Source organism: Cryptotermes secundus, unplaced genomic scaffold (assembly GCF_002891405.2).
Source record: "Cryptotermes secundus unplaced genomic scaffold, Csec_1.0 scaffold171, whole genome shotgun sequence".
NCBI lineage: Eukaryota > Metazoa > Arthropoda > Insecta > Blattodea > Kalotermitidae > Cryptotermes > Cryptotermes secundus.
In genome coordinates this window covers 432,163-446,001 of record NW_019726223.1, presented here as the reverse complement: position 1 = coordinate 446,001, position 13,839 = coordinate 432,163, and the positions used below count along the sequence as shown (strand labels likewise).

Here is a 13,839-nt window from a genome sequence, read left to right as displayed (position 1 = left end):
GTAGCCTTTTGGATCTGGCGTCATATCCCAGGGGGGGTTTTTAAGAGAACAGATGAGAGGCTTCCATGACTTCCAACACAAAAACCTGCTTGTCCCAGCTCCTTTCCCCCCACCCCCTCCGACATAACTGATTTCACTTGTATACTTTCCCTTCCCCCCTTCCTTCACTGCTCTCACATAGCTGTGTATATTTCCAACACCAGTCTGCTTTTACTGGTTCTCACGGTCTCTTCGCTTGCGGATTTCTTATATTTTTCCTTCTACACTGAAGATGGAGGCGATACGTTCCTCTGATTTGGATTTGATTTGTAGGATTTGGGGCTCTCACAGCAGTGGTTATGAAGGGTTCTGTCTTTTGGAATCTTATGCTGTGGTCCGTTGAAAATCAACAGATATTTCAGAGGAACATACTACCTCCATCTTCAGGGTCAAATAAGTCAAGTAAGATACCAGCAGGAAAGTAAGTGGCAAGCTGAGTAATCAGCTGCCAGGAAATTTCATATTATATAGGAAGCAGGAGCGAAATGAAAGAGTGGAACTCAGTTCTCATTGGCTCTCTGTGGGACTGAATGTAGTCTGCTGACTTACAAAGGGTTAGAGAGTGTTATACTGTTCATATTAGGAGTTGTTTGACTGACCTCACAACCTGACCATTAGCCATGCAAACCATTTCAATCCAAGTAGATCAGAGGTTTCTATAACCGGTTCTGTGATTGAGTGTGTTGTTGTCTTGTGGCATTTAGCATGAAGTATGTAAAGGAGCAAATATATGTGTTAAATTTTGTTTCAAAGTATGGATAACAGCTGCAGAAGCTGCTGAGTGAGCTTACAGCGATGATGCCAGCTTTGCTTTGTTTCTTTTTTCAATCATCGTGGCATTATGCATAATGCATTCACTCCTGATAGTCAGAAAATTAATCAAGATTTCTATCTGGCAGTTCTGAAATGTGTGAGGGATAAAGTAAATAGAAAGTGAGCTGAAATATGAACTGTGGGAAGCTGACTCCTCCATCACAATAATGCGCTTGCTCACAGAGCATTGTCAATTAGACCAGTGAATCTCAATGGGGGCCATATGGCACCCCAGGGGGTCGTGCTATATTTTGGAAGGGCCACACGCAAAAGTTGGAGAAATGGGGGGCCATGGAAACTGTTAAGTGGGCAACAAAAATTTCACTTCTAAAATAACTGTTAATAATATAAAAAGAAATAAAATGCAAAATGTTTAGTATATGTAACACAATAATTCAGTATCCTTGTTTTTGTGTGCCTTACTTGGATGGGACAGAACCTATTCTACTTAAATCACAACCTTAGATCTGGGAATTCCAAGTACTGGTAAACAGGTACTTGCCTTCTTGGAGCAGGCAAGGCCCTAATGAGATGATTAACTGGAAAAAATTAACATTTATTTTCCTAAATATCTCCCACTCCTTTCATGGGTTTTACCACCACCTTTTCAGTAAATTTCACTTGTTCTTCAGTTCAGTATTTGGAATGTTTGGAAGAAGACATTTTTCTGCATAAGTTCAATTATTGTAGCAGTTCCTTACTTTGGAGGTAAGTTACAAACTCAAGCTACTATTTTCTGACAACTTGCGTTAGCGTAGTTGTTTGAGGCTCTAGGCTACAAGCCGGAAGGTCACGGGTTCAAGTCCCGATGAGGTGGATTTTTTCAATTGACCTAATCTTTCCAGCTGCATTATGGCCCTGGGGTCAACTTAGCCTCTAACAGAAATGAGTACCAGGAATCTTCCTGGGAGGTAAAGAGCGGCCAGGGCATGAGGCTGACAACCTTACCGCCATCTGTGAGCCGACTGTCTAGAAAATGTGGGACCCTCATTGTCTCACAACCCTATGGACCTCCATGGCCTGTTACAGGGACTGCTTTACCGTTTTTATCTCAAGCATTATATTTCATTATAACTTGAACTTTCATTACAAATAAATTATTAGGTTGCAATAGAATTTGAATACTCTCCCTCTAAAAAATGTTGTGAACTGATTCCAGCAATTTTGTATTTATTTTAAGTAGAGTGGCTTCCAAAGTAATTTTTATGAATACTGACTTCCAAAATTTTTGACATATTTAAAAAATTTAGAAACAGGGCAGTAATAAATTTTAAGAACTCAAACTGCCAAAAATTGTTTGTTCGCATTGACCAGTTTGCTTAGTTTATATTCAAAAGTATAGATACACTTTCATACAGATATTCTCATGTTGTTCTGTTTTTTATTTTGATTGCCAGCTCCTGGAACTATAAAATTATTTAATTCAAATACTATATTTTTTCCATTACATTAATATGGCGGATTGAAGTCATAAAATAAACATGGTGTAATGAATTGTGAAAAACTGTAATGATTATTGGCACTAACGATAAATACCCTGCTCCAGCTCCACATAATTACTGCATTACCTGCCACCCACACGCCTCACGCAAATTTTGTAGGCATTTTCAATAAGGCAAGAGGTGGAAAACATTTTTTTTTTACATTTTTTATTTTATTTATTTTTATTATTGTTGTGAAAATAAATTATAAAATACCCTTTTAAGTTATATTAAGTTTATTTCGTGTGATTAATCCAGAATATGTCATATTACATTTATCACAATTAAACAATATGACGGGTGGGGGCCACAGAAGTGGGCCATGAGCAAAAAAGAAAGTTGATAACCACTGAATTAAATAATTCTAGCAAAAACATNGAACCCTGAACAGTTTTAATATTTTTACGATTGACATTTGTCAATATATATGATGGACATATATTTTAGTTATTTTAAAGTGAAGACAAGGCATACAATGTACTAGTTTGACGTGAATTGAGTAGCACCTGAAGATGGCATTCTTATGCCGAAACATGTAGTGAAAGTGAGAGAAGAAGATAGATAAGTGTATGCACTGCAAGACGGAATAAACAAATCATGAACTTGAAGGTGATACCACAAACATCCTTCCAACAGTGCTTCCAAAAGTGGAAAAGGCAGTGGCAGGGGCGCATTGCTGCGCAAGGAGACTGTTCTGAAGGGGATAACATTCAATAAGCTCTAAGTAGAGGAAGATATTATTTACAGACAAATTTCAGGAACTTTTCAAACACACCTTGTACTTACAGAGGTGAACAGTGCTTGGAACAAAAGTTGTAGAGAAAAACAAAGCACTCTTTTTATGTCTACTACAATTTTTCTGCAAGTTTTACAGTTTTTTGAGATATTTACACAAACAGCTGCGAATGACCCTGAATTGTTACGTTGTGTGTACATTTATGAACTTGAATAAGGAGGGATTAACAATGGTCTTTTGAAGACCTGAGAATATTCTGAAGCCTCTGAATGCTGTCAATAATTAAATGAAGCCTCCTCCCACTTGAATTCATTGGTCTTTTTATAAATAAGCACATACTTAATTTGAACGTAATTGGATGTGCTACTACAAACATTATTTTACTAAAATTTAAATGTTTATTTCTTGACATTTAACAAAAGGGAGGGAATATGCCAGAATTGTTACCCTATGTGTACATTTCCTAACTCCTCAATACTATAGTACAAAATACATTATGCCTTAAATGTGATCGTTTATGCATGCTGCTCTCAATGTCAGTGACATTCCCAAACTCTTCCAGTTCAACAGTGATTTTTATAAACTTTTCCTGCACTATAAGATACATAGAAATTCCACAGCTGAAAAATTTACATTTATGAAGAAACATGGATTACATCGTATGTACTGCCAAGGATACCAACCTGTAGAAGATATACTCGTACAGTTTCCATAAAACAAAATGTTCATAGCAACAGAACATGCTGCAGGATGCTGTACTGACCTCATGCACTAAGATGATCACAACCTGAACTCATAAGGGAATCAGGACAGCATATGTAAGAAACTATGCTACGCTTTATACACACAATAAGACAGCATTTGCCTGAATAACCACAACATGGTGCATCAGATATTTTTCACATGACTGATTGCAATCTTTACAGAAATCAACTAACTCACTCATATGCTCATGCATAACAAGTGAAAAATCATGGACAATGAGTGGAAAAATCCTTGAATTTATTCATTCATATTCTCTTTCTCTTTTATTTCTCTACAGATGTCAAACAGTAAATCTATAACTACTGTGGTTATTGTTAATATGACAATGGTGTTCTTTCATGTCGAGATGTGGCAAAGAGCTCACAGTGAAATACAGGTGCAAGATGTCTTCATTACATTAGAAAGAATGGAAAAAGCACATTCCAAAGGACTTCACTGCTTCTTAGTTTACATAATAATGTTCACTACAGTTAAATAAGATGGGAAGATGATGATGAATGGAAACAGGTAGTTATGCTTATATATCCCAGAATTTGCATTGACAGACTGAGCAGAACCACAAGGAGTCTGTCAAGATATGAAGTAATGGAACCATGATTCAAACTGGGTACCTCCAAAATATGAGTCTACAATACTACCACTATACCAACATTCTCTAGCCTAATTTTCCACACACTTTCGCCACAGTCTGTGTAACTCACTAGTCTTGATGTTCGTTTACTGCATTATAGCTCCAAAGCTAAGCTAAGCTAAGCTAGGCTAATAAACATCAAACATAACATTGTAATAAGACATAAATAATATTTCCATGTATATTTTAATTATATAGTTCACTTAAGGGCGTTTGAAATGAAAACTGTAAATTTTAATGATCGCTATTACTTACTTACTTATGGAGCTGAGCTATCCTTGAGGAGCTGCCAATTCTGCAGCTACTTAAGCATTTCCCAGTATTTTATGGAACACAAAGGTTCATTACTGTGTTCACAAGAGCCCTCCAACGGTCTCTATCCTGAGCCAGATCAATCCAATCTATACCATCCCATCTCTATAAGATACATTTTAATACTGTCCACCCACCTATCCCTTGGTCTTCCCCGTGGTATCTTTCCTCCTGGCTTTCCCACCAATATCCTATACACATTCCTCGTCTCCCCCATTTGTGCTACATGACCTGCCCACCTCATCCTCCTTGACATGATCATTCTAACTATACTTGGAGAAGAGTAGAAGTTATGAAGCTCCTCAATATGCAGTTTTCTCCAACCTCCTGTCACTTCATCTCTCTTTGGTCCAAAATTCTCCTCAACACCCTAAGTCTACGTTCCTTGCTTAATGTCAGAGACCAAGTTTCACATCCATACAGAACCACAGGCAAAATTATAGTTTTGTATATTCTAGTTTTATGTTTTTGGATAGCAGACAAGAAGACAAGGTTCTGGACCGAATGGTAGCAAGCATTATCTGAGTTCACTCTCCTCTTAATTTCCGTATCAATCAGGATTTGATTTGTTATCCTCGTTCCCAAATATCTGAACTGTGTCACATTTTCAAAACATCTGTTTCCTATCTTTATGTCATGATTTTGCCCTGTATTTTGGTGACGAGACAGCAACGTATACTATTTTTTTCTGTTTACTTTGAGACCAATCTTCTTACTTGTGTCAATTAAAGTTTGTGTGTTTTTCTTTATATGGAGGGAAGCTGCAAATATATTGAATAAGCAGTCGCAGACAGCCGACAAGGGGTGGTCCTCCAGCTTAGGGGGGTTGGGCGTGGGGCTAACAACTTCTCACCGTGAAAATTAACTTGTTACGAAAATTCTCAAGAAGCCTTGGACCTGGATGGATTCCTTGGATAAATGACCTAAGCTAAAGAAAATGGATATGAGATTTGGTACCTGGAATGTTCGAAGTATGTATAGGGCAGGTTCACTCAGGGCGGTGGCAGAAGAAATCTTAAAATATAAGTTAGATTTAGTGGGGGTACAGGTCAGATGGGACGGGGGTGGCATCGCACCAGCAGGCGAATATACATTTTTCTATGGAAAGGGGAATGAAAATCATGAATTAGATACAGGTTCTTCCATACATATGAGAATATCAGCAGTTCTTTGTTGTCCACTGCCACTGCCACTGTCTGAGTCACCATCACTACGCGTCTCACAAGGCACATAAGCTAGCTCATCAGAGAAGAATTCGTCCTTGATCCATATTCCACTACTAACTTACGGGCTGTTACATTCAGCTTGAAGACTGTCAAAAGGCATTTTCCTTTGGAATGGGTTAAGATAACAGCGAGGTCATGTTACTGAATACTAAGGAAACATTCCGGAGTCTTATTACGCAGTAGTCACATAGCTGCGTGGCAAGAGAGCAAGGTATAGTGTGTTGCAACCTAATGTGTCCTAAAATCATGATATCATGCGACTGGTCTGCCACATTTAAAAGCAAAAAGCATGATATCATGCGACCAGTCCTTAAAGTGTTAATGATCAAATCCCTGTCCCTCAAACTGGGATTTCATTGCACAATGAACTGATACCAATTTCACCTGACAACTTGCAGTATAGACTCCCAACACCAAATCTGATCTCAATCTGTTAAATTGCTAAGTTGAAACATACAGATGTCGTTAGATCACATTACATTCCAGCTGACTCTGATTCTACCACACTAGAGTAGTATTCTCTGCAGAATTCTGGCATTCTGTGATGCGGTTCCTACACAGAGGCTGTCTGTATCCCCTATGCACCTTATCCATGCAGTGTTATATTTTCATTCAGAATACTGGCATCTTAATTACAGTTGCTAACGTAGCAAAACATTTTACTGACTCAACTTATTATTTTGTCCTTCCCAAATTCTGGTGCAGTTGGTAACATTATTCAAGCAAACACAAATTATTACAGACCTCATAAAACATTAACTTACACAGCAAGAATATTCATGCCAGTCAAAATAGCTGATGATCCAATTACAATTTCACAATTACTTGCTTTGTACAGCATGCATATAATGAAACAAATACTACAAGATCTGCCTAAGACACATTAATGTATGCATTAAACCCAAGCATATGAAAATTGTTTACAGGACCTGATTTCTGGTACAGCATAAAAGCACCACGTTTCAGAACCACATTTTTAACTGGAGCAACAACATAAATCTGTACTATTCTTTCCTATCTGCAGTCAAATTTTTTCATAATGTGATGATACAATAACATAATTTATTTTAGTTCTGAGGTGATCATAAAATACAATTGGATATAAACTGTAGAAAGTATACAGTGCAATAAAAAACAAACAAACTCCATGGTTTCCAGTCTGCAAATGAACTATACCAACCAAGTGGCTGCTGCCTGTCGGCAAAGTTAGTGCCAACTTTTGCAGATAGAGGGCGTCATGTGATCAGCGCAACGGATCCCCCTGGCCATTAATTCTGTTTTTCTAGAACAGAGCCGCTATTCCCTTGAAATAGCTCCTCAATTATCCTCATGAGGCTGGGTGGACCCCGTTCCAGACCCACTACTTCTCAGAAAATTTGGTAACACCGGGAATCGAACCCAGACCTCTGGATCTGTAACCAGGAACTCTGGCAACTAGACCACAGAGGCAGTCATATAATGCAATAACCACTCCTATAATGCAAGCTATGAAGCTACTGTACGATCCTGTTTTCTTTTTCTAAAAACAAAGTTTTGAATACACATGCAATGGCGCTCTACTGAAACATGGTCCACTGAGTTCATACATCATCATTACCATGTACATGAAATCCTACCACAAGTATCAAGCCAACTGCCCAATTTAGAATTCTAACATGGATCCTCATTATAAGGAGCTCTGTGCTACAGTGTCTCTCAGCATGTTATCCAATACACATACAAAATATATATTTTTATGTCACTTTCCAGTTTCCCATTGCACACATAATATAAAACACAAAGATATTACAAAATTTATTCCAAAATCTTGCCAATATGTACTGTAGCAATAAGTGTTACAGTGATATACAAGTAATAAGAGCTTTCGGATACAACTGTAATCCTAATTCCCAGTCTCTGTTTGCTTTAAGTACACAAATAGACTTACTTTTATTTCTTTAAAGTTTTAGCTGCTACATATTGAGACACTGACAGAGAAATTAACCATATCCCAGATAAAAAAATGGGTACTTCTGCTTGTATCTCATGTAACAGATTCACAGAGATCTGGTGTTTTTATGAAGGTTATGTGAAGCACAAGATAGTATAAAATTTGTCTCCAAAACTGGAAAGAGCACAAAATTACTTACTCTGGAATGGCCTTGAGATTTGGGATGTGGCAGTATGTATGGAATACTTTCGGACATTTGTCACAGCACACTAACTCCCCCCCATCCATGCACACCGCACACCAGTCCTCATTAGGGTCATCTTTCTGCGTGTCCCCTCCATTCTTAGCATGTTCTGAAAAATAAATTATACTAAACTCCAAAAGCTGAAGGCTGACACAGAAAATGTTGTTCATAATTACTACCATGGCAATGTTCATTTGTAACTCTTCCAGATAACAACATGCTCACTGGCCACTGACTTCAGACATTCAGGCTTGTAGTCATGAATGCCCGCCAAAAATTTCTGCTACGTATGTCTTAAAAGACTGACAAAATAACTTTAAAATTTACCACCACATTGGCACATGTGTAGCTGGTCTTTATTTGGCCTCCAAGTCCAGACTTTCCATCTGCCAAAAGTTAATTCGCACTGTGAATTTATTTTGAAATAGTGGATTCGTGGGATCTCGCAAGAACTGACGAAGATGTGTTAAGTTTTCTCAGACATGGGATTCTGCCAAGAGGATGCAAGCATGAGGAACATATACATCAGTGATTGAGTTTTCTGGCAGCACACCATACAGGCTTACAGAAAGAAGGGGTTGGCAATGGATTTGAGAATCATAAGCTTCCCTTCGTTACGACCATTCATTTTGTACATGTGTGGACTTACAGGTGAACGTTCATCAAATGGTGCCTTCATAATACAGACCAATTACACATGTGCTAACATGACAAACAACATAATGGTAAGCAATAAAGTCAGTCTGGTTATACATTAACACCAAAGTGCTGGAATTTCCTTTGTCAGATGTTTTCAGTTGTAAGTATCTGGCAAGGAACAAGTTCAGCATTTGTTCTTCTAGTTCATGTTTCAATTGGTAGATCGCTCTCACAATATAGTACAAATATAGGACAATTTATACACAACTGAAACACCTCACACTACAAATTAATAAAGAACAATTTACATGTAAACAAATATCACTGGAAAAAAAAACACACACAGTTGCAAAAACTTAACCTCTTAGGAGAGAAGAAAAGGCTGGGTTTATTTGGCTGTTTAATGATACATCTTCAGGCACATAAATTATATTCAGCTGAATGGTAGAATGACTGCGAATGCTGAAATGGAGGAGATGTGGTATTATTTTATTGCTAGTGGGGTGGGACTAAGTCCCTTCTACTGCAGCCACTTCTGGCCTATTGTACCAGCCCCAGATGATAGGTGAGGATGATTGTGGAGCAATTGGTGGAATGCAGATTAGCAGGGGAAACCGAAGTACTTGGAGAAAACCTGCCCCAGCAACACTTTGTCCACCACAAATCCCACTTGACCAGACCCGGGTTGCCGCGGTGGGAGTCCAGCAACTAATCGCTTGAGCTATGGCGCGGCCCAAAAGGTGTGGTAGGAACTGACTCTGGCCTATTCTAAGGCACTAATTCAGAAGGGTGATAATCACTGAATCATGATGTCTGATGCAAAAAAATCATTGGGTTGCAGTGGTAGACTGAAATATTTTCAGCAATGTTTATCTTCATGTAATGGAAAGTGAAAATGAATGAAACATAGTTTCTCAAAAACCCACAAATGTCATGCCACTCACTAAAGAGGATCACCCAGCAAAATTTTATGACATGAAAATTCTGGCATGTTACATGTGACAGTGAGAAAGCAAAAAGATTCCATAGAACTCACAAAATTTATCAATATAGAATAATTAACTACTTATGCTTATATTTGTATTTTGCTTATGTTAGTAAGATCTGATTAAAGGGGCAGGCATTAAACAACCCTTGCACTGCAGCCATTTACAATTCACTGTGAATTTCCCATCTAAGGTTAACTCTCTAGCAGCCCCACAGAAACGCAGAACTTTACTTGATGGAGCCTTATGATGATACCCACTTGACTTCATGAAATGAAGTGCCAGATGACAAAATCTCAATTCAGCTAGGACATCACTCGCACAGAGCGTACGAGGCTGTACCATCATTGTCATGGTACTTTTAAGGGGTGGAACTATTTATTAGTCCCAGTTTGAAGTGGTGTACTTTAAAACAACAGATCTAGAAGAAGTCCATCCAATTGTTTAAAATGATTCCTATTTAGCCCTAAAAGTCCCCTAGTTCTTTTGCAGGAGGGTTCCCAAAGCCATCACTTCACATGCCTTTGTCCAGGTATGGCTTTCCAATACTCTTGGTCGTCTCCATTCTTCCAGTTCCTGACAGTCTTTTTGAGACACCAGTTACTTTTTGTTTACTTAGTTAAAATTCTGCATGCTCTAAGGTTGAGAGAATATCAAATAGTTTTCATCTATGACTCAGCATAGAGTCTGTACCATTATTAGTGAACTGTTTGCTTTTCAGTTTGAACACAAAAATACTCACCATCTATGAGCATCGTAACAGGTGGTGGCAGAGACATGTGAGAAGGGCCAGCACCCTCATCAAGTCCTGTTGAACTGTCCACCAATGGTGAATCACCAGCCCCCATAACTTTCTGGCCTTCTGGAACTACTTCAATGCCGTTACGATCCAGCTTTGCAATGGTTGCCATCAGATCATTAACAGATTCCTAGTAACAGTAAACAATATTTTAACATTTTTAATTTGTATTAATGTACTAGGACATAAAAGTGATAGGGATAGGAAAAGTAACAATTATAACATCATATATCATTACAAATACAGACTGTTTCAATAAAATGCATAGTCTGAAGATTGGTAAGAATTTCAGAAATGTGATATTTCATGCTACTGTGTAAATACCACTACCTGGTGTTATTGGTGTGACAAATGATGGATAAAAAAGTAGATAATCTGAATGGCAGAACCATGTCTGACGTTTGAAATAATGATGCAGTTCAGAGTACTCCTCTAGGCCTCATATATCATTTAATGAAGGCAGTGGCTCAGATAGAAGTTTCAGTGTAGTTACCAAAAAAATTTCTGAAACAGTGCTCCCATGAGACCAGTATATGCAGAATCCTGAAAGCTACCAAACAGAAACCACACATGCCAAGGAAGTGCAAACCTTTGGTGAAAATTACTTCATTCTGTGAATGATTTTCAGGCATGTAGTGAGCTTCTTTTAATGATGAAGTCAGACAGAACATCTTTCATCAAATGGATAATCAGTACAACTGTCACCCCCAGTGCCCAAGTACCAGTATAAAAGCAAAGGGCATGGAAGTAATGCTAAATGCATCAGCATCAAATGAAGATGGCCATGGCTACTTTACTTAGTGTGCATTCAGTAGGAACATTCACGCAGGAATCGATGGTTTGTTTACTTCTATTATTCCATCAGCTGCAAAAAGGTAGTCATACCTTTCAAGACATAACTCTACTTTCTTAAATGAAGAATTATATTGTATGCACACTTCTGTAAGACTGTCTACAGTTGTAAATTTCACTTAATAAAAAATCATAGAAAGCAACATCCCATTGTGATTCATGGAAATAAAGACTACAATTCATCAGTTACTTTTATATCTTACAAGGACTTCTCATGATGTTAAAGGTATAGCAAAATACATATTACAGAAAAGAAAACTTCCACAGAAATGGGTGGGAGTCTACAGTATTTAGCAGAACAAGGGTCTAAGTTTACACATACAATGACAGAAGCAAGATACTATAGCAAACATACTCAGTGAAAACATTACAAAACATGTCCCAACATATTTATAAACATGTTCTGGACATTTATAATTGCTTTTTGGGCATCTATCGTGTTCCATATCACTTCACTTCACTTCACCGTTTTACAGCTGCTTCCCAACTGGTGTTAGCAAAAACAAACCTTGCTATTCCTGCACTATATCCATACCCAATTCAGACTATCAGGAATTCACAATCATGATATATTTCTCCTTCCAGGCATCCAGTTCACCTCTCTGAGGTCCTATCTGAACTTATATTTTCCACTGTAATCCCCAACATTGGGGATAGTCCAGGTTTTTAAATTTCCTGCTGTGGTCCTACATTGGCCTCTGTATGGCTGTCTGAATTTTCTTTTGTTGCACTAAATTGGAATTAGCTTGTAAGGAACTTTAGAAATTATTTTTACTAGTTACGAATGAAAGAGCACCATAATTTTTCTGGAAAAATAACTGGAGCTTTGGAACCACAAGATGTAAAAATACTGGACCTCAAAATTATCAAGTAACACAAGCTACTTTCTACCAGTGATGAAACTGAAGACAACTTTAAGAGAGTTTCCAGTGAACACATATTTACTTGTACACACTCCCTTTACAAATTTGTACTGGTAGACAGAAAACAAGCATATATTTAGTTTTGAAATCAATCTTTAGGAACAATTAAAAAAATGGAACCTCCATGACTATACATTTTGGAAGTTACCTACACCTCTCCTATTAAATTTTTCATTTCATCCTCCATAATCCACATAAGTTCTTCCAAACTGCACCATTTTCTAAATATACATAAGTGACAAGATGGGAGCACGTAACAGTTGTACATGTAAGCCACATAATTCACAGTATCTAACCATGTCCATATGTCTTCCTCTGTATCTCAGAAACTAATAATGACAGGGAGTTATTTTAAATACAGAAACTGTCCATTTATGTAAGGAAAACCCAGAAAGAGTGTTAATTTCTCTTCTATCACGGGGTCCTGCCCAAGTACCTTTCTTTCCTGAATAAGAATAGCACTGGGACAGTGATAACCATGGATATCTTTCATATATTTTACAGAAACTGAAGTTATAAAATATGTTTGGAAGAAATGTTAAACATAAGTAACCACAACAACCAAAAATTGTTTACCAAACTCCAGTTCAGGTTTTTCTGTATATGAATAGCAGTTGTTAATAAAAGGTGAAGTACTGTACACTGATAATTAAGCATTGACAAGACTTGTTTATGTGTAAGGAAAAGTACATTATTTATTTTTAAAATAAGCAAATTATGTTGACTCTACAATCAAGCAAATATGACCACACATGTCACTCACTACTGTGAATGATAACATTTATGTTCTACATTATCCCAACATTCCCATGTCTTCCCACTTGGTGGCCTTAAGATTTACTAATTTTATTCATAAAGGTGATAAATGTACCACTTCGTCTTTAAACCATTAACCCACCAAAATTTCTTAATATTTCTAATACAAAGTAAACCCAGTGCTAGGTATTATGGATATTCTTTTTAAATTGATTATTTTATTATCGAGACGATATAGCATCAGATGTAGGATGATTAATGAATCTGGAGCACCTGACAGAATGAAAACTGACAAGGGAAACCAAAGTACTGGGAGAAAACCAGCCCCAGTGCCACTTTGTCCATCACAAATCGTGCAAGACCTCACCTGGGACTGAACAAGGGCCACTACAGTGAGAAGCCGGCAACTAACTGCATTAAGACAAGAGGTACTGTGATTAGACAAGGTTTAGAATGAAAGGGATATTATGCAGGATGTCTCACAACTTTAGGGCATAACTGCAGGAGGTGATTTCCTAGGTCTTTGTGATCAAAAAAGTTCATATAAACATGTGTCCGATTTTGAACGGTTATGGAGTTATGACCGTTTTAAACTCAGAATAGAAGGTAACGATTACTGACAATAAACGAAACAAAATAATAAACCAGCATAATACATGACACATTTAAAGTATGAATGTAAAGTTAACTTCGTGAAATTACCTTTA

The 13,839-nt window shown here is 37.5% G+C and overlaps 1 protein-coding gene across 1 annotated transcript in view; it reads right to left on the bottom strand.

The window, feature by feature from the left end:
* The window catches only part of LOC111863927 (E3 ubiquitin-protein ligase TRIM33), a 41,421-nt gene that overhangs the window by 10,143 nt on the left and 17,439 nt on the right, over positions 1 to 13,839 (bottom strand). Inside the window, exons 11-12 of the mRNA XM_023850751.2 lie at positions 10,545 to 10,731; positions 8,133 to 8,286 (exon numbers count right to left, since the gene is read on the bottom strand). Coding sequence (XP_023706519.1) covers positions 8,133 to 8,286; positions 10,545 to 10,731 — 341 coding nt within the window. The remainder of the gene's footprint in view (positions 1 to 8,132; positions 8,287 to 10,544; positions 10,732 to 13,839) is intronic.